Raw genomic sequence first — 22597 nt, forward strand, 5'->3', positions numbered from 1 at the left:
TAACAAGATAAGTAACAAGATAATTTTCACTTATATCGATCACAGTAAAAGAAAAAAACTTTCAATTAACATAAGAAATTTCTGTTAACTTTGTTATATTTTTTCCTGTTTTAGTAAAGAGCTCTGTACTGAAAAAACAACATAACTATTTTTTTCTCTCTAACTAGACAATCTCATTGCATGTGTTTACACTGCATTATTAAAATCAATAAATGCACATTAAAATATTAATATATGCTATGAGATATAAAAATACTCTGGAAAATGGTTTACCTGAAAAAATATTCTGATCCCGACAAAATGCTATGTAATTTCATACATTTATTTTCTTTTAACATGAAACAAAAAACGCTTAACGTGAAAATATTTTACATCTCAGAAGAACAAAAGAATATGCTGGTTGCTGTGTCACTAAATTTTTACTGTTTATGACTTTATGACTCAACTTTCTATTGACTAGGCCAACATCTGATAATAAACAATATGTAGATAGTACAAGGATGTCATTTGCTGCACACTGCCCTTATCATTTTAAGCAAATGGGATTACCCGTCAGTGGGCAAAACTTTTCATTTACAGTCTTGAAGTGAGTGACACGTACTGTATAAAGTGGTGAATTTCGTATTTAGTAAAAAATCTGTAAATTTATCACCCTCAACTGTACAATGGAAAAATCAGGGCGTGAACAAAGCGCTATTTCGCTTAAAGTTAAAATGGAGTTGTAGATGTAGAAGATTCTTCGAAAACAGACATTTTTAAAAAGTTAGGAATCGCTAACTCTAGGTTTTCAGCAATCATAAAGAATAGAGACTGATTTACTGCAATGTTTTAGCCGAAGAGGAAATGCATGAGAATAGCCAAACACGAATATTCGGAGGCTGCATTGCTTGTTTGGTTCAAACAAGCTAGGTCTCAGAATGCTCCAATATCGGGACATCTGTTGATGGAAAAAAGTGGATGTGTTTGCAATTCAAATGGGGATTGAATTCACTGCGAATCCAGGCTGGTTGGAATGTTTCAAGAAAAGAAACAGCATCGTTTTTAAAAATGTCTGTGGTGAAGCAAATCAAGTTTCACTGAGTATGACATTGGCTGCGGAATATAGCACAAGAGATGTCTTTAACGTCAATGAAATGGGGTTGGTCTATCGCTGCTTACCCGATAAAACTTTCGTTTAAGGAACAGCAGTGGTCTGTCAGCAAAAAGTCCAAAGAGAAGATAAAGATAACGGTAATGGTGGCTTGCAATTTGGATGGATCTGAAAAGCTGCCCTTATTTGTTATCGGGAAGAGCATGAATCTGCGCCGTTTTAAAAAATGTAAAATAAAAAAAAAATACTGGTTGAGTACGCGACAAACAAGAAGGCATGGATGACCACGACAACATTTACTGATTGGCTTTTGAATTTAGATAAGTGCTTTTTATGCGGAAAGCAAAAAGTTTCCATGATTGTTGATAGTTGTCCAGCTCACTCTGAAGTGAGATTAAAATCTATAAAGCTTATATTTTTGTCTCCAAATACTATGAGCATTTTACAGCCTTGTGATTAAGGCATAATAAAAAATTTTAAATTTTATTACCGAAAACAATTGCTGGGAAAATATTTGGTGGCAATTGAAGCAAAAGAAGATTTCTCTGTCAACTTATTGGATGCATTGCATAAGTTGGGGACTGCTTGGAATCTTGTAACACTAATGACTATAAATTGTTTTTGTCATGTGGGATTTTCCAAAATTACGGATTTAATACCTACTCAAGAGTCTCAAGATAATCAAGAAGCTGAACTGACATTCAGTGAAATTTTTGGGTGTGTTTCATCTCTTTGAGAAAGTTCGGTATATTTGGACGAATTTGTCACAGTTGATGATTCTGATTTGTGTACAGCACTGATTTTTAACAGATAGTAATATTTTGGATGTTGTACGGCTTACGGAAGTAGGTGAAGGTAGTGATGATAATGTAGACAATGACATCGATTTGTTAGTTCCTGTTCCTACTACATCATAAATGCAAAAATTGATAAAAAGAATGCACAGATATTTAGATGTCAACTTATTGTCAACATACGAGTGGTGAAATGAACCAAATGATGGACTATATCGAACAATTTGTTGATAATAAGATGATAAATAACACGCTGCAAAAAAAATATCAGATAAATTTTTTTTTTAATTTTTACATGTTGTATGTGTTTTTTTATCTGATGAAGTCAATGAACATGTTAAGTGTTAATAAATTGTGTTTGTAAAATGCCCCTTGTGTAGTGTTATATAGTGCATAAAATGTTAACTTGTTTAACGTTTAAACTTTATCTTAACTCTTTTGATTATTACGACATCAAAAACATCGGTGAGTATTTTTTGTTTACTTCTTTTAACACGAAAAAATATTTCTGTCCCCATGGTTTCATGTTAAACAATTTCCACTGTACTTATACTCATTTGAAATATCACTGTAGTCTGTATTTTCAGATCAAAAAAGCTCAAGGACTGAATTAATAGCTGGGAAATGATGAAGCTTACCTGCTATTCAGGTGGACCTCCTTCACAGTCTCTTGACACTGTATATTCTATTAATTTTCATATGCACATATGGAAGTTAACATTGAACTAAATCATAATAAACAGATTTATTATGATTTAGTTGATAAATAATTAAAATAAAATAAAATGATTAATTAACCCAAACCAAATAATAGAGCAAAGTAAAATAACAAAGAAATCAGGTGGTGGTCATGAACGTTCAAACAAAAGAAAAGTGGGATGGAAGAAAATGTATTCAAAGAAGGGAAGGGGTAGAGAGCAAATAAAATGGACCGTGTAGCTTCTGTATCAGAAATAACTTTACTATATGGACCAGTCTGGTAATATTGCTTAAACTTATGAAAAAAATTTATTTCTGTTTGTCGTTCTCTGGTTCGGATTGTATCTGGACATGTTTTGCCATAATTGCTAGATATTAGTCAGGCCTGGAATACAATCATTTTTAGAGTTCACAATGTTGATGTCACAAAGAGGTAGTGTTTGTGACTTCCCAGTTCTTTTATTTAATTATCTTTTTATTATAAAACTGGTGCTCATTCTTTCAACTTGTATCTCCTTAGGCACATGTTTTCACTGTTTAAGGTAAGTGTTGTATTTTATTTTCTTGTTTATTTCATTTTGGGTAGTTTGGTATGTGGGAGCAAAATTTCACTAAGTTCATCCTTAACTGCAGCATAAATTGCTATATTTGTTATGTGGTTTAGTGTTCCCCTCCCTCCCATAAGTTTAGTGATAATACAATGTTGGTCTCTATAGTAAAGTTATTCTGCTTGTTTCTTTTTTTTTGCATCTGTAGTGCTTGAATAAGTGACCCAGCATTGCTTCATGACATTCACTTATGGAAAACTGTCAAGCTCCTCCAACAAATGTGCTTATAGTGTAGTGAAAGCACCTCTTCTTCAGTGACTGAGATTTAATTCCTGCAGTCATTGCTGGTGAGAAGCTCACTATGAGATGTCAACAACTCCTCTGTGTCATCTGCTCAGACCCCCTCAATTTCTGCTTGCAGTTGCCATGTGTGTGATATTTTCAATTTCAATGGATAGCTCACCTTCAAAACCATGGGAATCTTGTTCAACTTATAAATATAGTTGCTGCCAAACACACCTTTATACAAGATTGGGAGATTTCATTCTAGGCCTTATTGGTGTTATGGATTGTCTTTATGGTGTGGGAATTTTTCTACCAGTCCCCACCATGTTTTGTTGTTATTGGCCATTGGTAACATGATTATTAACTATGAAACCATGTACAGTAATTTCAGTAGTGACCAAAAGGTGTAGATCTGCACATTATAAGTGTACATACCTAGTTAGGTAAGATTGTCCCTGCCTGTTTTTCTACTGGCATGCAGCTCTGTGATATATTTGTATCAAAATGTACTTTTTAATTTTTTGAAATATACGCTGCTTTGTAATGAATTCACATTGGCTGGGAAATCAGTTAAGTGGGAATTACCTGTATTAGGTTTTTGTGGCAGGGTTGCATCACCACAGTCTTCAAAAGATACAATGTATTTATTCCATTTTAATAATTTTATTTAGTAATGTTTAAAATATAACAGTTATTTTTGATAACGTTAAAGTTTTAATGAAAGTTGTTAATAGAAGGTACTCATTTTCTATTATTTTTAACAGAAACCAGGCAAAGATGGTGGAGCACCAGAGTATAAATATGGCGAGACAGCTTATGCACATACATCTCCATTTTTTAGGTTGTTTGCTACCTGGCCAGAGTTTACAAGCATTCGAAAATAATATGTTTCGTTCACCTATATATGAACATTCACTACCAGATTCTGACTTCCTTGTCATTCGAACTCGTCAGCAGTAAGTTTTCAGTATATGCATTAATTGAGGCAACTTCTCCCAGATAATTTGAAACTAAATAATGTTAAATATTATAGAAAAGAAGGTTGAAGTAATTCATAATATATACAAGAGTAATAGTAATAGTATTTGCCATACAGTGCAAGGAAGCCAAAGGTTTTTGCTACCCTGGCAAAAAAAAAAAACCACCAAGTAGATAAGATAAATGGAAATTATATGCTTCTCTCCTCACATAGGTAGCCAGTTGACTTTTGAATTTATTCAGGACTGTCAGCTTCAATTTCCCTTCAAGGGCAACTTGTTCTAACTGACTGGCTAAAAGAAAATTTCCTACAATTATAATCTAAACTTAAACCTCTGTAAATTGAATTTATGATGTATAGCTCCTACTTCTGGAATTCTTTAGGAAGGACTCCGATTGAGAAGCCCCTTCCTTAAGAATCTTTTGAAGTCTGTTCAAGTCATCCTGAAGGGGCACTGCTTGGCATTGATCATTAATGACTCTGCCAATCTTTACATCATCTGCAAATTTCGACATCATGCATTCTATTCCTTTGCCAATGTTATGAAAATGAGAAGCAACAGTGGTCCAAGAACCGATCCTTGAGGGACCCCACTCCTAATTTTCATACAGAATATGAACATCACAAATCCATTCTTTAACATACATGTTTATGATGTAACTTAGTTTTGTTTTTTGTGCTAAACTGAGAAAGGATGTGCTTTCTTTATAGTGAAATAAAATTAATGTAAAAAAAAACAACTTTTAAATGGCTTTAGATGCATATAATTTTTTGAGTCTACTTAGTGCAGGACTTAGACATCAAACAGACGATGAGAGAAAATTGAAATTTTAAGTCCAGAACAGGCTTATTTAATGAGAAAAACTTTATAGTATAAAAATAAAATTTAAAACTATTTTTTTATCTGTGAGTTTACCTATAATTAGCTTCTGGTTTATCTTTTGTAATTACATTATTTCATTTTAAATGAGTGTACATACAGTTAACTTTTGTGGGTTGCTAATCATTGTTGATGCACGACAGTATGGGCTTATGCAAAAAATTGAAGTACTTCTTTGGAATATACAGTAGAACAGAGTAATTGGGAGGAAGCAGACAATGCACCATGTAGAAATAGACAGAAAAATTCTGAAGCAAATTATGGCACCAGATTAAGTGGAAAGCAGGAAACTTCAAACCTACTATTTTTCAATATCATTGTGATCTTGGTGGCATCATAATAATACTGGATGACCAAACAAATGCACAGATATGGAAATTTTTAAATTCATAATGGATCTGGATATTATTAGTTGCATAGTAACTAAAAGTTAATCACCATTTTCAACATTGTGCTGGTGATATTTCTGAAAAATCAAAACTGCACAAGTGGTTGGTGCAGTTTTTTGATACAATTTCAGTGATGTGTACTGTTTTTTTTTTTTTTTTTTTTTTTTTTAATATGGAGTGTATTGGTGAAAACTGACTAAAAGATTACTGGTCTAACGATCCTAAGGAGCAGATACTGTTCTATTGTTAGTGAGGAAGTACTTTATAGCTGTATGTGACTACATGTTCCCATAGAAAAATGACTTATAAATTCTGAGGTAGCATAAATTTCATGAATTGAGGCACATCATTTTTAAATTAAAAATTTTTTTATGAACAAGTTTCAAGTACTTCTTATGTATCATTGAAGGTAAAGAAATCGATAAAACAATAAATGTTTTGCAATATTATTTCTGTCAATTTGTGAGGAACCTACCAAAAGCTCTTATGAAAGAAGACAGAATTTATGTACAGTGGTCCTTGGTTGTCAAGTGCAAAAGGAAATTTGAAATATAACATTATCTCAAATCATTTTTTCCATTTTACCGATTCCTTGTAGCAATACTAAGTGTGATAGTATATTTAGCATTACAAAATTCGTTTTGACAAAATTAGTTCAGATCTCTTTTTGATAAAACTGGAAATGCTCTTGACAGCCAGATCTATACAGAGGGGCTATTTATTGTTATTAACAAAACTTTGACCCAACATTTCTGTAACCCTACCTTCCTTAAATCAATCAGTTGGTGTTGTCTAACAGTAAATTCAAACATAAATCCACAGGCAGAAAAATTCTAGCTATGCTAATGTTTGAAGGTATACTGGAGCACTAATCATAAATAATCGTAATCTTAATATAAAATGTGTATATTGTCAGTGAAATTTAATTTCAAGTCTAAAGTATTGATTTAAGAAAATCTGCTTTCCAAAAGTCATAATCAGCAGCTGTGCATGCATGTGTGTGTATTTTTACGTTTAACAATTGTAATAACCATGATAATAGGGACTGTGTTTTTGCCAAAAATGGATTGATAGAGAAATTGCCATGCTTGAATACAAAAGAGGCATGACGAGCTGAATGAATTTATCCAGAAATATCAAAAGAAGCAGAAGGAGAGATAACCATACTCCTATTATAATGGATGCATCAGGGGAGTCAGTGAAGTTCTAGCTTGTTGAAAGTCTGCAAGTGTCTCTCCAATTTACACAGGTGGTTTAAAGGGTGAAAGAGATAATAAGAGAGCCATATGTTTAACTTTTGTAGCAGGGAAAAATTGTGGAATTAACAATTAAAGATTACTGCAGAAACATTTGGTTAGAATTAGAATTATACCAGTAAACACAGCATAAGTTTGTTAAAGGGAAATCTTGTTACTGATGTCAGTTTATTGAACATGTGTACCTAAGCTGTTGTTCTTGTCATGAAGAACTCAGTTGAAAGAATAATTTTTACATAATACGAGAGTGGTTAAATAAAGAATCACCTTGACCTAGCTGCAGAGGTGCTAGCCTGTTGATTCTTGACACAGGTTTGAGTCCTTCTCTACATAGCCACTGTGCAGATTTACACATTTTTGCCATCGATGGATGAGGCTACGGCCGTTTTTATAGAAGTGGTGAGGTTGGACTTTGAACCATGAAGAAATGAGTGTCTCGTCATCAGGGAAGTGGGTCCCCCAAAGAAATGATTTGAGGGAAGGAAACAAGAAAATATTGGATGGTGCAAGATCAGGTGAGTAGGCTGGATGGGACATTATTTCACAAGTTGCTTGTGTTGTTGTTGCAATTTCAGAAGTGTGAACTGGAGCATTGTCTTGAATCATTCTCACACTTTTGGACAGCATGCCATGCCTACATGTTTTGATTTTCTACCATAGTTTTGTGAGTAAGTTGGCATAATAGGCACCTATAATTGTTCTACCTTTTGGCAGGTAATCAGTCATTATTACGCCTTTCTCATCCCAAAACACTGTCAGCAAGACCTTTCCTGCGGATGCTTGGACCCTTGCCTTCTTTGAGGGTGGGGAACCATGATGTCGCCATTCCAAGGACTGCTTTTTACTTTCTGGGTCGAAATGGTGTATCCAACTTTCATCCTGAGTGATTAGATGAGAGAAAAAGTCTTTCTAATTTTTTTGGCACAGGGCTAACAACCCTTGTGATTTCTGTTGTCAGTCAGCCTTCTGGAATCCAGTCAATAATCGGGAAATCCATCTTGCACTCAATTTCTGTAAATGGAGTTGGTCATGAAGGACTATTTCAGCAGAGCCCACCCTAATCTTCACCTCCTGGGACAATTCATGCACAGATATCTGGCGATCTTCCATGATTAACGACTCCACTTTTCTGATCGTGCTGTCATCAATGGCTGAATGGGAATGACCAGGAATGGGCTCAGATTCTACTAAGGTCCGACCACACCTAAACTGTCTATACCAGTGCTTCACAACGCCATAAGATGGGCCTTCATCCTTATATACAGCAGTCATTTCCTCGTGGATTTCTTTAGGAGGTTTCCCCCTTCAAGAACAGATACCGGATTACAGCTCTGGCTTCAACTTTGTCCATGATGCTACTTCGTCACATGCTCAGCTCTGTAAGAGAAAAACAAATTAAGACACAGGGCTGAAATTTTACACCTTTAGTACAGAGATATGTATGATGCTACACACAAAATATCATGATTCTGTGATATGTGGAAGTAGGTGAGGATGATTCTTTATTGAACCACCCACATATATTTAGATTTTAGTAAGGCTTTTTATATGATCCTATATGAATGTCTTTTGTATAAACTGGAACAAATAATATTAGTAAGAAGGTACCACAAGAGATAAAATGTTGGCTAAATGATAGATGGTTGAAGATAAGGGTGGTTATAAATGGTTATTGAGCAAAGGGGTTCTTCATTGGAGCTTCCACAAAGTTTAGTATTTTTGTGTTGGATCCTTTGTTCCTGACATTGATGAAAGCATAAGAAGTTTAAAAATTAAAAATTTGTTGATGATAATAAAGGTTAGGAGTATAAAGGTATGCTGCTTTAATGAGACCTAGATAACTTATTCAATCAGTCTTAAAAAATGGCAGTTAACATTGTTGATCACTATCCAGCCAAACATTAATTGATGCTCCTATGCATTCTGAACACAAAATGAAATAACAAAAAAATCAAATTATAAAGTTTGCCCTGAGCACCACTCCTTTATAGATTAAATAAGCAAATATAACAAACAGTATGTAAATTTGACTCAGCATATCAATGGTCTAAAATGCAGATATACAAATCAGTCATCCCTTTATCCAAAGCAGCAATTTGCCCTTAATGCCACATGAAAGAATAAACAAACTTCTGTACAAACTGGAGCAACATGGCATTAAGGACCAGTTACTGCTACGGATAAAGAAATGAATGAGTGGGAGAAGATGGAGAGTGGTTTTAAATGAGCATTGCTCTTCATTGGACTGGGGTCCCCCCAGTCCCCCCACTAATATTAGTGGGGGGTCCCCCCTCTCAGGGTTAAGTGCTGGCCCATTGTTTTTTTATTATTTATTAGTGATATTGATGAAGGTATATCGGGCTTAATATCTAAGTTTTCAGATGATAAAGGTTGGCAGGGTGGTTAATGACAGTAATCAAGGTAAGCTACGGCAACAAGATCTAGAGAAATTAGGCCGATGAGCTGAGACAAATGGCAGTTGAAGTTTAACATTGACAAATACAGTCAATTCCGATTATTTGGGACACATCGGGACTAGTGCATTTTGGCCCCATTAAGTGGCTGACTCAGTTATGCAAAGTTTCACGTAAATAGTTAAAAATACAGCTTTACGATTGATTTTCTGTACGATCAAATCACGTCACCATAGTAAAGTACATTCACTATACGACATATGGTAAGCACAGATCATTGTGATCACGTTTGTGAATTGAATTTTAATTCTATTAAAGTGATTCTAATAAGCGAAAATAGGAGGAATATTATCCACAGACTATAAAAGTAAAGATATAGAGCACATTTAAACTTCATCACCTTAGAATTAAAAAAATAAATGATACATGAAAATCGGAAGAATATTTTCACAGGTTTTCAAAATAAAAATAAATTTATGCTTATGTGCATAGCTTAATTAATACGTACTGTAATATATAATATCGGTGTAAATACACCATAGTTAACCCATATATTTGAGCTACGATTGTAGCGTAGAAGGCATCGTTTTAAATGTATCTCATAATGTGGTTGCCTTCACAACAAGATAGCTACTATTGAATTACTTCAAATAAATAACGCTTCTCTAGTAGAGAAGGCTACTGTTATTTATTTTCAGCGGTACCACCACCCAGACGATCGTTTCGAAGCTTTTTGGCTTCGTCATCAGTGGGCGGGTAGGTACCCAGGTAATACAACAAGCCATCTCAGTTGCGAAGTTATATCCACATTATGAGAGATGCCAGAAGGGTGTGGTGGTAATGTATTTGGAAAATTAAATGCACTAGGCATAATCCTTATGGGTTTTGATAATTAACTATATAATATCGGTGTAAATACACCATAGTTAACCCATATATTTGAGCTACGATTGTAGCGTAGAAGGCATCGTTTTAAATGTATCTCATAATGTGGTTGCCTTCACAACAAGATAGCTACTATTGAATTACTTCAAATAAATAACGCTTCTCTAACAATCGTAGCTCAAATATATGGGTTAACTATGGTGTATTTACACCGATATTATATAGTTAATTATCAAAACCCATAAGGATTATGCCTAGTGCATTTAATTTTCCAAATACATTACCACCACACCCTTCTGGCATCTCTCATAATGTGGATATAACTTCGCAACTGAGATGGCTTGTTGTATTACCTGGGTACCTACCCGCCCACTGATGACGAAGCCAAAAAGCTTCGAAACGATCGTCTGGGTGGTGGTACCGCTGAAAATAAATAACAGTAGCCTTCTCTACTAGAGAAGCGTTATTTATTTGAAGTAATTCAATAGTAGCTATCTTGTTGTGAAGGCAACCACATTATGAGATACATTTAAAACGATGCCTTCTACGCTACAATCGTAGCTGAAATATATGGGTTAACTATGGTGTATTTACACCGATATTATATAGTTAATTATCAAAACCCATAAGGATTATGCCTAGTGCATTTAATTTTCCAAGTACTGTAATATGTACATACCAACTAGTTGATATTTCTGTTCACTAACATTTGTGGGTGGGGATTAAAATCTAAAACAGTTAAAAAGATAAGAAATCAGTGACAGAAAACAGGGCACACACACAAATTGCAAGTTACATGATACACACAATTGAGAATGGAGTAACAAGTTATGAAGCTTAAAAAATAGGAATGAAGAGAAGATTCTGAAAATTTATTTTTTTATACGATTGAAGATTTCATGGAAGTGTAAACACATTTCACCGTAATAACCCACAGAATTCCAGCTGTCGGTATTATCGCAAATTCAATAAGATCGAGTTTACTGTCCATTTATGATAGATTGCACTAACAAAAAAGCCCAATAAACAGGGGACTGTTTATTGGGTTGTTAATTATTTTATGGTTGTGATCATCAGAAATCCAACCGAACCACGTGGTATGGTCGAAGACAATTGTAGGGTAATCTTGAGTGCTGCGGTCTCCTGCCCCGATTAAACTGCATGTTATTCCAATTAAGCAAAGTAAACCCTGCTATTTTCTCGATTGGTTTCTGTTCTTTAAGATTTGTCCCAAATAAATGGCAGCCCTGATTAACTGGTGGCTCAAATAACTGGAATCCCATATGCAGTACAAGGTACTGCATATGGGTAGCAGTAATACCAGATTTATGGGTAGCAGTAATACCAGATTAACTACCAACTGTATGGTGCTACACTCAGCATAGTTGAAAATGAAAAAGACCTGGGGGTTAATTGTGCAGTCAGATATTTGTTATTTGGTTTTTTAAGAGCATTAGCAACTAAGGCCATATTGCTCCGGTGCGGTGGTCATTCCCTGACCTTTCCGCATGCTCCGTATTTGGTGGTGACGGGCTCGAACCCCGGTCTAATCAAGAAGCGTGTGCTACGCACTGCTGCTCCTTCCCACCTGGCTACGGAGGCGCCCAGTCAGATATGAAGTTCTCCGAGCATTGTAGACAGGCTGCCAGGACAGTTCATAGGCCTATGCTATATGAGCATTTAAAATGTGGATGGAAGCTGGCAGTGTGAATACCTCCAAACAGCAAACTATATGTTGTATTTTCCTAATGTCAGATCATTTCAAACTATGTGCATTTCTGATCTTGCATTGGCTATTATTAGCAACTCACATTTTCTGTTATTAGTTTCAAGATGGATGTTGTTCAAATTGAATGTGTTGTGCATTTGTGTATACAGTTGATCATGAATAGAAAGAGAAAATGACAATGGTGGATTCATCCAACAAGATGTTAATATTGGCAAAGAATCATAAACACATTATGTTGCGGCTTACTGCTTCCTTTCATTGCTTTCACTTTACTTTAAAAAGAGAGAGAGAGAGAGAGAGAGAGAGAGAGAGAGAGAGAGAGAGAGCGAGATATTATAAAATTATTTCACATATAGAAAGACACTGAAGTTATGTTTAAAATGAGTTATGTAGTAGTAGTAATAGTAGTAGTGGCATGTGATGCAAGAAAGCAAGTGTATGAGCTTATGCAGCATCAGCCAAAAAAAAAAAAAAAACAAAAACAAAACACACCATTCCCTCCAAATGCCTGTCCAGTTCTTCCTTAAATTTATTCGACCTATCTGATATCCCAACAATATCTGCCTTTGATGTTTTGAGCAATACCTCAAATTCATCAAATTTATATACCAAACTCCTAGCATTGGTGTACACGCAAGTATACATGCACTTGTTCCTATTCTTAGCTACCCTAACACAACCCATGTGTTTACTTGTACCACAATGACTCCCAGCAGTCTCAGAAATACTGTGCATCTTGTTTTCCAGGCTGCTGCTCATTCCAATAGAAGCAGTGCAAGAATCACTTTCACCTCTGCCTTTGATGTTTTGAGCAATACCTCAAATTCATCAAATTTATTTACCAAACTCCTAGCATTGGTGTACACGCAAGTATACATGCACTTGTTCCTATTCTTTGCTACCCTAACACAACCCATGTGTTTACTTGTACCACAATGACTCCCAGCAGTCTCAGAAATACCGTGCATCTTGTTTTCCAGGCTGCTGCTCATTCCAATAGAAGCAGTGCAAGAATCACTTTCACCTCTGCCTGTGGCTACTGTTAATCTATTAGTCCTTGTATCCCCCCCCCCCAAGCTAGCAGTTTTCCGACCCACCTAACACAGCCTCGAAAGCACTGAGGGTAGTTTTATATTTTAATTAACTGATTAAGGCCCATGACATACTTGAATGTTTCAGATAATGATGCTGATATTTCCACAGTGTAGCAGCAGTAGTAGTAGTGGCATGTGATGCAAGAAAGCATGTGTATGAGCTTATGCAGCATCACCCAAAAAAAAAAAAAAAATCACACCATTCCCTCCAAATGCCTGTCCAGTTCCTCCTTAAATTTATTCAACCTGTCTCCTTCCACAACAACAGACGGAAGTTTGTTCCAGCAATTAACCACCCTCTGGCTAAAGGCAAATTTTCGCACATCTATTCTACATCTGTCTTTTCTTAATTTGAATTTATGCCCCCTTAGGTTCGTAATCTGAACAAGTGGAAGGATCCCATCAGAATTCAGCGTGCTCAACCCATGCAAGGCCTTATACTCCTCAATCAGATCACCGCGCAGGTGCCTAGTCTCCAGCCACTGCAATTTGCAGAATTTAAGCCTCTCTTGGTAAGAGGATCCCTTCATTCCCCTCACCAATCTTGTTGTACCCTTCTCTGGACACGCTCAAGCAAATCTACATCCTTCCTAAAATGAGGCATCCAGACCTGTACGCAGTACTCAAGGCGTGGCCTGACCATTGCCTTATACAGAGGGACAGTTACCTCCTTTTCCCTGCTAGCAAAATTTCTATATATCATTGACAAAACCTCATGACCTGCCCTGGTAGCCTGTCTGCATTGCTCAGAAAACTTCATATCTGACTGCACAATTACTCCCAGGTCTTTTTCATTTTCTACCACCTTTAGTACCACACAGTTGGTACGTTTCTCTGGGGTTACGTCTACCCATATGCAGTACTTTGCATTTGTCAAGGTTAAACTTTAGTTACCACATCTTAGCCCATCTGCCCAAATTATCTAGATCCTGTTGCAGTAGCACACTTCCATTACTGTCATTAACAATTTATAACAATGTCATTAACAACCCTGCCAACCTTTGTATCATCTGCAAACTTCAACATTAAGCCTGATATACCTTCATCAATATCATTGATAAATATACAAAACAACAGTGGACCCAACACCGAACACTGTGGGACTCCACTAATAAGTCCACGAAGAGCAGTACCCATTGATTACCATCCTCTGTCTTCTCCCACTCAACCATCCTTTTATCTATTGTAGCAACTTACCCTTAATACCATTCTGCTCCAATTTATACAATAGTCTTCCATGCGCAACAGTGAGTGAAGGGAGTAAAATCAAGTGATCTTACTCCCTTTCACTCAGTCTACTAATTTTTAAATCTTATTTCAGTAATTTTGTGAAATTAATTTCTGCAATATTTTTTAAATTAAATATTTGACTTTTTTTGTCTTTCTGGCAACTTTGGTAGCTTAGTTTTACCTTGGAGAAAGGTTTGATAACTTTAATTTCTGTAATACTTTGTTAACTTCAATTCTGTAATATATTGTAAACTTAAATTTTGTAATCTTTCTTAAGACTAAATAATGGTTGGTACATGATCCACTTTCAGTAAATTGTCCAATCCACCATGACTCAGACAGAAACGGCTGTGGGCATTTCCTTCGTGAGTTCATTGTGTGTATAGCCTATGATATATATTGTAAACTTGGTCTAGTAGACAAATGAAGCTTAACTGATAATTGTTTTCTTTTCACCCAATATAAGGAGTGCACTGTTCTCAAATTAAAACTTGTGTAGCTGAACAAATGGTACTTGCCCTAGAAGCAAATGTAACCGGGAGCTCGTCAGGGACTTGAGTCCCATGGCCTCCTAAACCTGCAACCCCCCCCCCCCATTCAGGTCCTGGAATAAATCTGCTGGTTTAGAAAAATTAAGTTTTATATTGGGAGACTATTGTCAGGGAAATAGCTAAATTTTTTTGCAAAAAAGATAGGTGAACTATTGCCTAGGAACAGTAGACCAGGGTTCAAGCCCGTGACCACCAAATATGGAGGATGCGGAAAGGTCAGGGAATGACCACCGCATATCCCCGGAGAAATATGGCCTTAGGCTCCTAAAAACCAAATAACAACAACAACCTAGGAACAACAATTAATAACATTACCAATAGATTGTCAGATTTTAAGAGTTGATTGTAAAGAGAGCATTGTTATTCATGTGAGAACTATGTATAAATATAGTGCAAGCGCATCAGAAATACATAGCTATATCTGAATAAATCAGAATATTAGTAAAACGGCATCGTTTTAAGTTATATCTCATATTGTGAATATCTTCCCAATGAGTTGCCATGATATTGCACTACTTCGAATAAGTAACGCTTCACCTAAGGAGAAGACTAATGTTACTTATTCTCAGATGGATACCACCACCCAGACGGCACTGTTTCAGGGCTATTTTGTATATGTGTGGGATAATAACTCGACTATCCACTTGTCCCTATTAGACTTAGAAAAGTAAAAAGGTAGAGGGAAAGTATTGGAGCAGTGGAAGAGGAAAAGAAATGGTGTAGAAGAATGAAAGGGACAGTAACTCCTTCAACTCACACCACTCAAAAACTCCAACTCCTTGAATAGGCAACACTTCCCCAGTGCTGTTGTTACCTATTTTTGGAAACTCCGGACATCATCAGGCTCCCCCTGGTGCCGTTTCAGGGCTATTTGGCCCTTCTTCAGTAGGTGGGTAGGTACCCAAGTGATGTTTCAGGGCTATTTGGCCCTTCTTCCGTGGGGGGGGGGGGGGTAGGTACCCGAGTGATGCAATGATGGCAAAACAGTTATGAAATATAACTCCATAATATGAGAGATGCCTGATGGTGTATCCTGTATTTAGACGCTAAAGCATTTAGTGTATAAGCCTCAAGCTATGGGAGAGTCAGGACTATGTATAAATATAGTGCAAGCACATCAGAAATACATAGCTATATCTGAATAAATCAGAATATTAGTAAAACGGCATCGTTTTAAGTTATATCTCATATTGTGAATACCTTCACCATCAGGCATCTCTCATATTGTGGAGTTATACTTCATAACTGCTTTGCCATCATTGCATCACTCGGGTACCCACCCACCCACCGAAGAAGGGCCAAATATCCCTGAAACGGTACCGTCTGGGTTGTGGTATCCATCTGAGAATAAGTAACATTAGTCTTCACCTTAGGTGAAGCGTTACTTATTCGAAGTAGTGCAATATCATAGCAACTCGTGAAGGTATTCACAATATGAGATATAACTTAAAACGATACCGTTTTTTACTAATATTCTGATTTATTCAGATATAGCTATGTATTTCTGATGCGCTTGCACTATATTTATACGTAATTCTGACTCTCCCATAGTTTGAGGCTTATGCCCTAAATGCTTTAGAGTCATGTGAGAACTAATTAGATATTAAATGAACAAAACCTGACAATTTAACTCAAGAATTGAGGAGCTCTGCAAGGCTTTGGAGGTTGTTGGGAATTTTATCAGGGTGACCTGCATTTGTAGGTAGAAGGAATCTGCTGTATTTTGTAGAGATGGTATTCATTTGAACAAAGGTGATGCAAGGGTTTTTGTCAGTATCACTGAGGATACCTTAAGGGGTCAGAGAAACTGCTATTTGGGGGGGGGTAATATAGATACACATTTTTTGTGATATTAGTCGGAGCAATGCTCACACACATCTCAAGAATTCCTGTGAGTGCTGCATCAGCTGATGTTGTCAAGATGTTCTGAAGGTGGCAACATTTCAAATGAGCTGGAAGATAGTATGGGAAACAAGCTTAATAAACTTCCAGGGGTGTGTTTAGGGTAAACTATAGAAGAATTCTTAATCTTAAATGTATCCAAAGTAATGTCATCAGTGTTCTCAATAAAATGGGTGAATTAAAACTCTTGGTTTAGGACAACTAATTCTGACATAATAGGGTTAATGGAAACATAGTGTCACCCAGAAATTGGGGATCATGAGTTTAACTGTTGTATGTACAATGTATTCAGAAAGATAGAGGGGGCGGTTGGTCCATGCTTCTTATCAAAAGTGGCATATGTGAAAAAAAGAGCTTTTCATGTGTCAGAAGTTACTCCTTTCAGCATAGAATCTCTGTGGTGTGAGTTTTGACTAACACCATAACTCAACTTTGACTAAAAACTAACATTCTGTGGTGTTAGTTTTAGAAGGAAAGGGCAAGCAAGTATTGTGAATGTCTTGTTATGTGTGAGTTCAATTGTCCCTGATTGATTGGAATAAGTTGGAGGGGAAACTCACCATGGGGAACAGACTTTAAACAAACTAGTTGATTACACTAGCCAACACAATTTTTACCCCCAAGAACTTGAATGCTGTTTTTAACCAATTTTTATGTGTAGATTTCGAAAATCATCTCAATGGTTTCACATCACGTCACAGTTATTAATTATAGAGGGGAGTTACGTTTTATCAAAACATGCCAATTTTGCATAAACTAACTATGACATATCTGATTTATTTTAACAGATATAACCTAATTCTCTTAATTTTAGCAATCGATTCTGGCCTCGGTTTTCTTGTGATAAACATAATCAGACTTTTACCTGTGGTTCTTAGGTTCAAATTCTGATGCAACAATTTACATTTTGAAGACAGCACACTTAGGGTTTTTGGTGAGGATTTTTGTAGGCTGTGCTAAGGTTTTCCAAGTATTAACTGATTGTGACATGTTCTCAGCATTGTAAATCTATCTTCCAAACATATAATAGAACATATAATATTTTTTTTACACTTGTTGATGTAGATGTGATAGAGACTTTTTATTGTGATTTTCGGAATCAGCGTATTTATTTCCTCCAGAATCACATAATTTCATTGCAGAGGTATGACAAAAAATATTTTTTGTTGGCTAGAGTTATTATTTGTTCCAGCATGTTAGAGAAAATACTAGGGGTAAAAATATTCTTGACTTCATTAATACTCATGCATCAGATGACAACATAGTGCTTTCAGTACACAGGAACCATTGGTAAGTAGTGATCATTAACAAAATTGAGAGTTGGAGTGTGTTATAGGCCTAATGACTGAGTATACCAAACATCTATACAGAGAAATAGAGTGGGCCAGCAAACCAGAATGTCTCATAATGGGGAATTTTAACTTTCCAGATGTTGACCGGAATTTGTAGGTTGGTCACCCGAACAGTAGCAAGACTTTTGTGGATTTCTTTGATGACTGTTTTCTCTATAGCAGCATGTTAGAGAGGCAGTAAGAGAAAGCAATACTCTTGATCTGATTACCAGGAGAGATTCTTATTCATTGAGAATCTGCAGGTAAAAGTCCCAAAGGGTGGCAGTGATCACAGTGTAATAATGTTGAATTTCATTGAAGACATAACTACTGTCAAGGGTAAAGGAAAAAGTTTTTGCTTTCATAAGAGTGACTACAATGGTCTCAGACAGTTTCTAAATTCTGTGCAGTGGGACCAACTGATGATGTTACCAAATAGCAAATTGTAAGTGGGAGGTAATCAGAGAACTTACTAGGCTTTTCATGCCAATGAAGAAATACTGTTCAAGCCTTAGACCTAAATGAATGTCAGGTAACTACTGAGATATGAGTCGGAGAACAAAAGTGCGTGGGATGCATATAAATTATCAGGTGATACAGAAGCCTACGGTAGATTGATATATCTCTTTTGGGGATTACCCTGACTTCTAATCTCTCTTGGTACAAGCACATTACAAATATTGCTTCCTCTGCATTTAAAAAACTTGGTTTTCTCTTTTGCTCTTGGCGTTACTTTTCTTCCAAACAACTGTTTACTCTGTACAAATCACAGACCCACCCTACCATGGAATATTGTTCCCACATCTGGGGCGGTGCCCCCAAAACCTCTCTCAGGCTTCTAGATTCCATTCAGAAGAGGGCAGTTAGGTTAATTAATGATTCATCTCTAACAGAGTCTCTCCACTTGCTGTTTCATAGATGTACTGTTTCTGCAGCATGCATTTTCTACAGATACTTCCCTGGAGACTGTTCTTCTGAATTGGCTTCTATAATTCCCGCTCTCTCTCTTTCAAAACAGTCCAAACATGTGCCGCCGCCAGCCAACATCCATTTACTGTCCAACTTCAAACTCACCGAACCAACTTTTCATCTTCCTCGTTTATTCATTCAGCTGCCGTTTTCTGGAACCACCTTCCTTCATACGTATTTCCTGAAAACTAGAGTCTACAGAAGTTCAAGTCTAATGTCAACAAATATCTTCTTTCATCTTCTCAACCTCCAACCCAAACATGGTACTAAGTACTATAGGTTCTAATACCTCTCGTGTGTGGGGTTTTCATAAAAAAATAAATAAATAAGTAAATAAATTAGTCTGTAATCAAGCCACAAAGGAGGTTAGGCAAGCTAAGGCAGATTATGAGAAGGCTCTGGCAAAGAATGTAAAGAAAAACAGCAAAGAATTCTATGCTTATATTAACAGTAGAAGGAAGAGGTTGAATCACATTGGGAAACTTGATGTTTGTGGGTTAATTAATGACCCTGTTCAGGTTTGGACAAATTGTATAGGTAATTAGGGGATGCTAGAAGTTTATCAAACTCTGGTGTAACGAGGAGCTAAATGACTTTGTGATAACTGTAAGGAAAGTGGAGGAGAAATTGTCGGTATCTATGGAATCTATCCAATTGTATTAAGGGAAGCAGCAAAAGAGGTAAGCAAACCCGTAGCCATAATTATGAGATTATCCTTGGTGTCAAGGGAGGTCTCTGTGGACTGGAGAAGTGCAAATATATACCTAATTCACAAAGGGGGATGAAAGAGTGACATGAGTAATTACAGACCTGGTAGCTTAACTTCTGTTCCAGAGAAAATAATGGGGTCACTGGTTAAAGAAGTAATGCCAGTTCATCTAGACAGGAGTGCAGTCTTACTTCAGTCACAGCTGGGTTTGTTAAGGGGACATCTTGTCTGACCAATTTGATTGGATACTACGATACAGTGACAAAGGAACTGGATGCAAAAAATAATTTTGATATTATATGCTTGGATTTCAGGAAAGCTTTTGATACTTTTGCACATGAAAGACTGCAGTACAGATTTGAGCAGTGCAGCAATAAGGGAAATTGACTGCTATGGGTAAAGGGGTGAATGAGTGGGAGAAGGCGGAGTGTTTATTGATGGACACTGCTCTTTATGGAATAATGTTATTAGTGGAGTTCAGTGCTGGGTCCATTGTTGTTTTCAGTATTTAATGATACTGCATGTAGGTAGGTAGCGGTAACCCCAGAGTAACTTACCAATTCTGTAGTATTACATTCAGGTTAGTGCAGAATGAAAGAGACCTGGGAGTAATTGTGCATTGAGCCACGAAATTCTCTGAGCAGTGCAGATGTGTTGCCAGGACAGCTCATGTGATTTTGTCAATGATATACAGAAACTTTGCTAGCAGGGATAAGGAGGTGATTATCCCTTTGTATAAGACTATGGTTAGGCTGCATCTTGAGTAGTTAGGCTGCATCTTGAGTACTGTATGCAGGTCTGGAAGCCTCAATTTAGGAAAGATGTAGATCTGCTGGAACAGGTGCAGAGAAGTCAACCAGATTGGTGAAGGGAACAAAAGTGTGTTTTTATCTAGAAAGGCTTCAGTTCTGCAAATTGCAGCATCTCGAGATCAGGCACCTGGGGAGATCTGATTGAGGTGTGTAAAGCCTTGACTGGATTAAGTAAGCTGAATGTTAATGGTATTCTTTCACTTGCTGAGGCTACACACATGAGTGGGCATAAATTCAAGTTGAGGAGAGATGGTTGCAAGATAGATGTGCAGAAGTTCCAGTAACCAACCACCTGCTGGCTTTCAGCCAGTGGTGGGTTGGTTGGTTGCTGGAACAGGCTTCCATCTGTTGTCGCAAATGTGGTTTGGAGAACTAGACAAATTGTTGGAAGGTACAGATGAGTGAACTGTTTTTTTTTTTTTTTTTTTGGCTGATGCTATATAAGCTTGCTCTCTTGCATCATTTGCCCTTACTACTATTTCATACATAATTTTGCTAGCATATATAAAACTAACCTTTTATAATTTTTGTTTATGAATTCATCACTTAGTGAATGATTTAAAACATCACACCAGTTTATTTTCATTTTATGTGTGTTAATAAAGTCTTCATTTAGTATTAGTAATGGCCGCATGGTGCAAGAAAGCCTATGGCTTATGCTGCACCAGACAAAAAAAAAAAAATAAATAATAATAATAAATAAATAAATATATAAATAATAATAATTAATAAAAGAAAAGGAAATTAAACCTATCATCCTATGTGCTTCCCTGACCTGAAGGTACTAGATTTAAAGATTGGCTGTTTACAGTCTGATTTGTCTAATAGTTGCTAGGTGATGTCTCCAAATAACTCCTGATATTTAGCTATGATTTGCATGTGTTTTATTAGCGAATTCAAAATAAAAGTACTTCTCAGTGTTTGAAATTGCATTACTTTTTTCATGTTTGATTTTTCTTTGAAATCCCAAATTTTATTCCTCAGATAATCTTTGAAACTCTGAAATAAATTCCCAGTTTAGCTTATCTGCATGCTCTTTAATACACCCTTCAGAAATAGCTTGATGTTTAGATATTAGATTGCAGTCAATCTTTTCATAAAATTCTTCTATAAAACTCACTGTGAGTTTATTTTCTTTAGAAATAAAATTCCAATTGAGATAATCCTTTGTCTAGCTAATTGCTCAGAGAGAGAGAGAGAGAGAGAGAGAGAGAGAGAGAGAGAGAGAGAGAGAGAGAGAGTAGGATCTCTAGACACTTCATTCCATTGCACAGTATTAGGTTATCCAATAATTGTAACTTTTCTTCATTTTCAGATAAAACAGTATATTTGATAATTTTCATTGTTTTTTAATTTACACTGAAATAAAACTTCTCTAGATTTGATGTTGACATAATCAGAATGCTTGCTAATATCAAAATGTATTATTGGATATATGTTTTTGAACTGAAAATAATCAACAATTACACCTTCATCACATGTATCTTTTATTCTTGTAGCTAAAAAAACTTGTATATAATCTTACGTACTTGTTTACTTCATAATTTATTCTAAATTATTCATATGGATATCTTTTTCCTGATGCCTCAAGATAACAAGATTATAAATTCAAATGATCAAAAATCATATCTTGTTTTTGATTTTCGAACCTGCATGATTTCGGAAACATTATGAAAATTTGAGAGGATGATTTCTCTATATTGGAAACTAACAAAGTACCCCCATTATTATTCATTACATTAGATAAATACACATCATTACCACATTCCCCTAACAAGTTAACAGTTTCTCCATATTTTGTAAAAATTTACTTTTTGTGGTTAACAAGGGTTTAACTTATGGGAGCGATAAAGAAAGCTTTTCTAACTAAAATTTATATTTATAATTTTCTAAAAATTATCCACCTGTTTGCCCAGTTAAGAGTCAGCGACATGGATGGAATGCTTGTCATTCCTCCATATTGATATGTCTGGCCAAATTTTTACAAGCCAGCTGGCCAGGCCTGCTGCTCTTGGTTTTATTTTGTTGTTTTCTTCACCCAATGTCAATGC

The 22597-nt window shown here is 36.0% G+C and overlaps 1 protein-coding gene across 1 annotated transcript in view; it reads left to right on the forward strand.

Moving 5' to 3' along the window:
- LOC150085526 (transcription initiation factor TFIID subunit 1-like) overlaps positions 1-22597 on the forward strand; it is a 700666-nt gene that overhangs the window by 259408 nt on the left and 418661 nt on the right. Inside the window, 2 exon segments of the mRNA XM_090374589.1 lie at positions 4181-4249; positions 4251-4372. Of these exon segments, the coding sequence (XP_090230715.1) occupies positions 4181-4249; positions 4251-4372 (191 nt within the window).

The sequence above is a fragment of the Mastigoproctus giganteus genome, chromosome 5 (genome assembly GCF_048544385.1).
Source record: "Mastigoproctus giganteus isolate SK-2022 chromosome 5, ASM4854438v1, whole genome shotgun sequence".
Lineage (NCBI taxonomy): Eukaryota > Metazoa > Arthropoda > Arachnida > Uropygi > Thelyphonidae > Mastigoproctus > Mastigoproctus giganteus.